The sequence below is a fragment of the Gossypium hirsutum genome, chromosome D11 (genome assembly GCF_007990345.1).
Source record: "Gossypium hirsutum isolate 1008001.06 chromosome D11, Gossypium_hirsutum_v2.1, whole genome shotgun sequence".
NCBI classification, from domain to species: Eukaryota; Viridiplantae; Streptophyta; class Magnoliopsida; order Malvales; family Malvaceae; genus Gossypium; species Gossypium hirsutum.
The window spans coordinates 35,118,668-35,126,966 of record NC_053447.1 but is presented as its reverse complement, the minus strand read 5'-3'; the positions used below and the strand labels follow the sequence as shown (position 1 = coordinate 35,126,966).

Sequence of the window (8,299 nt, the reverse complement as noted above, 5' to 3'; positions counted from 1 at the left end):
TACACGATGTGTAAATGTTGAGGGTTAATTTTTTTGGAATCAAGACTAAATTGATATAATATATAAATTTTGAGAGTTAAAGTTGCTATTATACTACTTTTAAAACACAACAAGTTATTTTTTCGCTAGTAATTTCATGGGTGGCGACCAAAAAAGAAATTTTGAAATAATTGAATGTCCATTTTGTAACATTTCATAGTTAGTGACCAAAAAAAAAATTACTAAAAATTGGATGATTACTAGTATAGTTTACCAAAAAATAAACAAAGTAACTACATAGAGTGAATTTACTGTAGTATTGTAAATAAGAAAAGGTAATATTGTAAATAGATTAAGATTTAAATCTAACTAATATATAAGAAAAGATAATATTCTAAATATCTCAAGACATCTCAAGACTGGATGAATTTACTCTTAACCCAACCTCAACCCAACTACTTTTTAAAGTAAACTTGATATAATCTAATCTCAATTCCATTTATAAAAAGAAAATGAACCTATTGGATTAGGTCGAAAGCCGTTAATTTTGAGTTTTTTTTTGCCAATCCCTAGTTGTGGCTAGCGTTCACGCAATCTGATACCCTTGTGCAGCTTTAAATTTTTTTTCAAAGTAGCCTTTGTTTAGCCCAACAGTTCTTATCCTCATTATGTCTAGTAATCCATTTTGTCCAAAAGAATCAAAGCAAACTATCAAAATCTGCCCTACTAGCTTTCTTTGCCGCTATCTCTAGCATGGCACTCCACTTTCAATACTATCATTTTGGACATGCTGGAACAGGTTAGTTAAAGTTAATATTTTGATCGAGGTGGGAGAGACAATCCCTTGGCGCATGGAAATCAGTTTCCACTGCTAACTTGCATATCGCACAAATAGTGTCTATCCACATGGCAAGATCGACACGAGTGAGGATAACTGCATGGCTTAACCTCCAACTGGAAATCCTAACTTTTGGTGGCACATTGGCCGACCATGATGCATTTCAAACTCGCCTACGTGGTCTGTATTTTTGCAAATGTGACATCTATAGACTGCATGCACTTCTAACAGGAAACTGGCCATCTACCCGGAAATGCCATACAGCTTTGTCCTTAGTGTCTACCAAGAGTAGCGGTATATTACATATAATTTCCACTTAACTCTTATCACTGATTCTTTCCATCGCATCTTGTCTTCATCTATCAACAGATAGAAGGACAAATCGATTGAACCTGAAAGGTTTCATCATGCAGCAGCCGGGTATGGTCACTTTTTTTCTATTGCCATATGGCACCCATTTTCAAAATATGCTTCCACTCTGTCCAGTGCATGAAGTGTTTGCACCTAGTCTCGCTTCAGAAAGATCTCCCCCATCAAAGTACTAACTTTGAGTGCTCGAGTCAGTATGTTGCAGCATTAATCTCCATCCCTACTTGCTCAGTAAAACTAAATTAAAAGTTTAATGTGTCCAAACCCAAGCCTCAGTGATAAAAAAGGGATATATGCTCATAATTTCATCACATAACATCAGCAACAAAAAAATAGTTTAACTATGAAGTGTGGTATAGTAATTGCTTGCCTCATCCCTTAATCATGAGATCAGGGATTTGATCACTACACCAAAACAGGTTTTTAGCGGCGCTTTTTTAGGCCTTTAGTGGCACTTTTTAGCGCCGCTAAAAGAAAAGCGCCGCAAAAAATGCCGCTAAAGGCCATGACCTTTAACGGCGCTTTTCCCAAAAACGCCGCTAAAGGCCATGACCTTTAGCGGCGCTTTTCCAAAAACGCCGCTAAAGATCCTAATCTTTAACGGCGCTTCTCCAACAAACGCCGCTAAAGACCATGGCCTTTAGCGACGCTTTTACGAGAAACGCCGCTATAGATCAGGATCTTTAGCGGCGCTTTTCCCATAAACGCCGCTATAGCTAAAGACCTTTAGCAGCACTTTTACCACAAACGCCGCTATAGAACAAACCTTTAGCGACGCTTCTTGAAAAACGCCACTAAAAACATAACATTTAAAAAAATTATTTTAATCAAATAATTTTTTTATAATAAATATTATATTATGTTTTATTTGTTAAATTTAAACTTTAAATATACTTTTAAGGATAAATAAAAAAATATTATTTAAATTAATATAATTTTAATCAAATCAATTTTATAGTGAATCGATATTTTTCACCACGATTATCCTTTTCTGAAGCATTAAATTTCAAGATAGCATCACTCAATCTCGGGCATATTAAATGTTAAATTGGTTTGCTACCATCAAATCTTATCTATAAGATAAAAGCAGTATAATGCTTCTAGAAAATAAACCAAGTGAGAAACTATGGAAGTAATACTGCAGAAATCAATAACAAGGGTTTTAACAAACATGTTCATATATCCAGCTCGCAATTGAATAACATATATCATACATCCAATATTTTAAAGCAGTAAGCAAATCAATGACGAAACAAGGATAGCAGTAAAATATGTAATGCCCACCGGTGACCAAAAGGAGCCCAGAAGTAAGTTGCTTCAAGAAAACAACTCTCTTCCCCATAAACCTTCCAGCCAACAAAATCAACACAGTCCCTGGTGTAATGCTTGCTGTAAACAAATAAAAAACAAGTAAAAACCCAAAAATAAGGAACATTTCTTCAGAAATCTATAAAAAAATTTAAGTGCCTCAATAAGGTATGTTTGATGGGAAAATTTATAAACAAATTCCTACTCTAACTTTGCTACGGTAATCTCGAGAACAACTATGCTATCTAAAAGCTCCTGGGCCTGAAATCCAAGTTTCAGAAATTGAGAAAAGAACATAAAAAAAGAACAGAAGTCCCACGGAAGGAGACTGACCTTATCCGGAAGCTTGCCTGGAGAACTAGAAGAAGGTGAACCACAATGTTCAACAACACTTGCTAGAGCTAAGTGCAAATCGGTCTCTTCCTGCAACTGTTGCTGCAACTTTTTAACCTGTATCACCCAAGTGGTAGCATGTTGCATGAGAATGAGATATAAATCCTGCACAAAGTTGGCTGTTACCGGTAAGAAAAAAAAGAAAATCAAAACATGTATATCATGATAACGACATGTCATTCATTAGCAAAACCGTTAATTCTGAACGAGTAAACAATTGTTTCATGTTTTCATATGTCTCCCCTTAAAAGTCTATTGTTATGCCGATGCTTCTTTGCTTCCTAGTAGAATACATCAAATCAACCCTCGATAAGCTTAAGATTTATAAAGACGAGGAGTGAGAGTGATGTAGATTCGTAGACTAAAAACGAGTTCAAAAACCCTTACTTCTTGCAATTTCCATCTTTTTGGGGGGACAAAAACATAAGAAAGGGAAAATTTTCTAGAGAAATTGATTTTCGAACAAATACGCCAAAACAAATATGAAATAGAATTAGAATCCTCTTACTTCTTGCTCAAGCTGGTATTTATAATTTCACATCTGTTGATTTGTCTCTTGTCCACTCCTTTCATGGGACTTACCATCCTGGTATAACAACATGATTTCAGAATCTAAAACTCTTTTCAACAAACCTAAACAAATATATCATAAATTCATAATAAAAACCCTTGCTCTCTTAGTAAAATGACTTGCTCCAAACCTTACCACTCTTCAATTGTAAATACCCATTAATAGAACTTCTTCCCCTGCAAAACCATCAACCATACTGCATTCACCATTACAAAACCAGAAAAAAAAAGCAGAAAATGAAAAAGGACAAAAAAAAAAGACCCACCAACTGATTGGTAGAATAAAACCCCCATTATAACCATCTCAAAAATGAAAAGCTATTAAACTAAAATATGAGCATGAATTTAATAGTTAAAACAATTGCACATAAAAGAATCATGTAAAACAAACCTTATTGGTGAGAATTCCTTTGATAATCCTGCAAAACACTTCCATTGCATATTTGTTCAACACAAACTCAAATATTGAATATCCTACCATGGTACGATACAGATTTGCACAAACAGAAGCATAACACATTCATATCGAAACACCAATTTCAATAGGCTATGCCTAATTTCCAATTTTTCATATTTGGAATGCAAAGGCATATATAATTTCAACTTAGATATAGGTATAATAAGGAGTAAATCTATCTAATTCACTAACAGTATAAGCTATTAAAAAAATAAAGCAAGTAATACATAATTCCACAAATTTTCAAGTAAACTCAACAGAATAAATTGAAACAAATGTATATATATATTATAATCTCGCATTTCTAGATAAGGATTCCCTTGAAGGGGCCTTGGTGTATATCATTGAACCACGCCTTGTAAATGAACTACTTGGTTTCCTCACCTAATCGAACACAAGGTTAGTAAATAAATTAAAATTAACGATTTATAGTTCATATATTTACCGGCAATAGGGCTAAATCTTCAATTTCTATAACGATTTATATGCAACAAATTAACAAAAATCAATGGTTCAAGTTCATGTATTTACCAATGAAATTTTCAATTTTTATAAAATAAGAGGATGGAAGTCTAACAAATTAAAGTTTCCAATGAAATTCAGACTTACACCATTAAGTAAATAAGAGTTTTAAACTATCGGAGATCAAAACAAATTAGCAAAAACCAACTGTTCAAGTGCATGTATGCACCAAAAACAGGATCAAATTTCCAATTTTTGCAAATTAAGAGGATCAAATTCTAACAAATTAAAGTTGCCAATGAAATTCAAGATTACACCATTAAGTAAATAAGAGTTTTAAATTACCTGAGATCAAAAACCCATTTTGGGTATAAACTTTTGTGACTATTTATTAAATCTGCAACGTCGTTTTGATGCTTTGGTTCAATATTAGCTGAAGCTTCTCTAAGTTCCTGCAATTTTAAAACAACAAAATTTAAAAGAATAAAAAAAAACAAAAGCTTTTTTCCAGATGGGGATTCAATGAGGCAAAATACTTGTTCATCAACGACGTTGATCTCACTGAGTTTACGAGCAAATTTCTTCTCAGAACTGCCCATTTCTTTTGCTTCATGAAAACTTTATCTGGAATGAATCTGGCAGCCTTGAAATATACTAATGAATGGCTTCTACATAAGAGAAGAATGATCTACTTGCACAACAGAATGCGTCAAAATTAAGTTAGATTTAATAGATCTAAGAACAAAAATAGAATAAAACACAAAGGAGTGCATACATGTATGCAAGCATCAAAAGGAATTAATCCACAATGAATAAAACAAAGTTTCTGGACTTGTAAAATAACACATTACCTTCAATTGACCAATGATACATAGAAGTTTGTGTGACTAGGCCAAGCATTTTTGGGGAAATCCATTTCCAAAATACAACCTGGACAAGAACCCAGGATGGTTTGATAAGCTCATGCAATCAAGTTTACCATCAAGGAAAAACAATAAAGGTCGAGAGCCCAAAATCTAATGGCAGAATGTAATAGAACCATTACAAAGAAAATTTGAGAAAACAAATGAATTTGACCTGTTCAGGCATCTGATGTGACTTCATTTTTGCTTTCATCTCTATGTTAAATATTTGCAAGTGATCTTGAGTTGTTCCCGGCAGTTGAGCTATAAAAAGCAATGTCAAAGATTATAAGTATGCTGCATAGATAAATACAAAATCAAAGGAAACATAATACTAGAGATATTGAATTCCTTCTCCATTAAATTGAAGCAAGTTACAGGAATATATGTACTTCACGACCTCTACTTCAAGCATATATTTCATTTCTTCGCGGACCCAAATTGAAGCAAAATTTTCTATACATATAGACCCGGAAATTTTGTATCTGCGTCGTAATCTTGTTTAAGGTATTTTATATTACTATGAATTTTGTAATTGAGTCATATTCATGTTATTGCTCAATGTCGTGTCATATTTTATGTTGTGATTAAGTTATTTTTTCATCTAATATTGCCAACTCTCTATATGAAGAAACAAAAAACCACTCAACACTGCTGACAATTGTACCAGGCAAAGTAAACAAGCAGATGTGCAGATGCTGAACCGATCAACATGCTGATAAAACAGTGGAGCAGAAAAGTGTTAATCACTATAAACACTGTAATTCACAAGCACTATGATGCCATAAGTAGGATTCTTCATTAACAAGTATCGTATCACATTCTTTGTTCATTTTAGAAGATGGAGGAACAATGCGACAGATTCCATATTGTTCTGCTCTTGGTCGTATGCTGGCTATATACTTCAAAGTATCTTCAAACTCCTGGAGAAACAAAATGAAACCAGTTAAGATACTTCAATTCTATAAAGTAGAACTCTAGATTTTACAAGCAAAAGTAACAAGCATGGCACGAAAAATTAAGAAAATTAAACAACTCAAAATATTGTAAGCAACATTAAGTACCTCGTCTGTTGGGTAGAACACAGGTACATCCTCAATATCTGGCCGACATGCCTCTTCTGGACGCCATCTTGCAGTCACCTGTTTCAACACTTGTTCCACTTCATTATCGGAAACTTTGCTTGCTTGTCCTATTCTCTTGTTCAACTTTCATGTAAATTTTTCAGAAGTAACATTTGAAGACAATGGTTAATAAAGTAAAACATCATATCAATTATACATTCTAGAAAGCATAGTCCATCTGCTTTATAGCCACTGAATTACGCAACTCTACAATACAAAATAAACATGAAGTTATCCTACCAAAAAAACCTTAACTATAAGGGACTTCTAAGTCATTTCATGCATTTAAGATGCTGCAGCTATGCAATGATAAAACAAACAACTTAACAAGGAAAGAAGAAACTAACTTGATTGAGCTTTCCATGATCGGGTTCATCTTCTGAACTGTTACCATATTGACCATAGTTTATCCAAGGTCGACGCCTCATAGACATTGACCTTGTAATCTTTGAACTTTCATCATTGGCCAACCCAGTTCCCTTTTCAACTAGAATGGCTCTAGTAGAGGCTGAACAACAGATCAAATTATCACGCTCATGTCTTTTAGTATCATGTGCCTCACTCTTTAAGGTAAACAATGCACGAGGCTCGAAACCTGGTGGAACTGATGAAATATCATCATTCTTTTCTTCAAGACAAACTCTCACAAGTTCCATCCCTATCCGTATTACTACACAAGACAATGGATGACAATTCAAAAAACTAAATTTTGTACGAGGAATAGATAACAAATTAATACAAAAGAGACCCACCTTAAAAGCCAGAGCCTAATCTAACAACATAAGAAAACCAGTTTATCAAAATTGTCAAAATTGAACAAATATCAAACAGCTTTTTCAATCTTTCTTTCCTCTAAGAACTACAATCTCCAAGTAAGGAAATAGAGAACTAGCTACTCATGGCTCCCGTACTTGAAACTTGAAACTTGAAACTTGAAACTTGATGTTGTTGTATTGTAGAGCCTCTACATTAAACCCAATCGCTGCAAAAAGAATAGTTCAAAAAAATGGCGCATCGAAGCTGTCAGTCATTTAGAAAAAAAAATGAAAACCCAAAACAAGAATGATAAAGAAGAATTGAGAGAGTAGCCGGCAAAGGCAAAGAATGATAAACAGAACCACATTAGCCAAAAAGAAACAAAACCGTAAACTTCTGGAATTTCGCTCCCTGTTACAGCCTTCGGTTATGGACGTTGGCTTTAGTCGGAGAAAACAAACTGGGATTCTGATGTTTCGAAAACAACGTCCCTACACGGCAGTGACTTTGTTGTTCTCCGGTTATTGCCAACACCAATATGAACACTAATTAATTACTAAAAACAAAAACAATTTTATTTTCAAGCTGCTGTAACCTACCTTGCCAACCTTTTACATTGCTATTTATCATCTTCATTTTTCTCATTGACCGTCTTTGAATAATTTTTCTTTATTTCTCGATTTGATTCAATGGGGGAAGATGCTTCGGATCCTGTTGTATTTTTGCATGGCGACCTTGATTTGAAAATTATCGAAGCTCGATGTTTACCAAACATGGATTTAATGGCGGAGCGTCTCCGTCGATGTTTCACGGTGTTCGTCGTGTGCAAAGCCCCGTGTACTAGAGGAAAGAAGAAGAATGATAAAGTTGGGGGTTTTAGGGGGGAAATTTGGGAAAAAATCAGCGCGAATTCTTTCAAGGAGAATGTCGTTTTGCTTTGTTAAAAATTTTTATTTTATTTGTTAAAAATTATTAATTAAGTGATTTTATTTATTTATTAATTTTTTTAAAATTTAATATTTAAATATATCAAATGGTTTAGATTAAAAATTTTTAAATATAAAAGCATTAATTGATTGTATAAAATTTTTTCATTTAACAAATCTCAAATAAATCTTAAATCCTAAACTATTTAATATAT

General features: G+C 33.6%; 1 protein-coding gene across 4 annotated transcripts; it reads right to left on the bottom strand.

Moving 5' to 3' along the window:
• Positions 1–2,303: 2,303 nt before the first annotated feature.
• LOC121223082 (putative lysine-specific demethylase JMJ16) lies at positions 2,304–8,064 on the bottom strand. 4 transcript variants are annotated; one of them, XM_041104065.1, is made up of 10 exons: positions 7,758–8,064; positions 7,328–7,384; positions 6,750–7,072; positions 6,343–6,486; positions 5,454–6,201; positions 5,228–5,306; positions 4,913–5,064; positions 4,722–4,828; positions 3,589–4,298; positions 3,394–3,473 (listed from the first exon to the last, which is right to left on the bottom strand). In XM_041104065.1, the coding sequence occupies exons 1-5, from the start codon at positions 7,801–7,803 to the stop codon at positions 6,028–6,030; spliced, it is 744 nt and encodes a 247-aa protein (XP_040959999.1). In that variant the 5' UTR covers positions 7,804–8,064; the 3' UTR covers positions 3,394–3,473; positions 3,589–4,298; positions 4,722–4,828; positions 4,913–5,064; positions 5,228–5,306; positions 5,454–6,027. The 4 variants fall into 4 exon arrangements, 3 of the variants coding, with proteins under 3 accessions (XP_040960000.1, XP_040959999.1, XP_040959998.1); XM_041104064.1 differs by having other exon boundaries at positions 3,594–4,298; XM_041104066.1 differs by lacking the exons at positions 3,394–3,473; positions 3,589–4,298 and adding an exon at positions 2,304–2,575.
• Between the last annotated feature and the right edge of the window lie 235 nt (positions 8,065–8,299).

What these genes read in the sequence shown, in the direction of transcription:
- LOC121223082 (XM_041104066.1), bottom strand. Translation starts at nt 7,803, where the DNA reads ATGAGAAAAATGAAGATGATAAATAGCAATGTAAAAGGTTGGCAAG. An exon ending in CATCAAGTTTCAAGTTTCAA is followed by an intron (nt 7,073 to 7,327) that starts GTTTCAAGTTTC and finishes TGTCTTGTGTAG; the next exon opens with TAATACGGATAGGGATGGAA. An exon ending in TGTTCTACCCAACAGACGAG is followed by an intron (nt 6,202 to 6,342) that starts GTACTTAATGTT and finishes TTGTTTCTCCAG; the next exon opens with GAGTTTGAAGATACTTTGAA.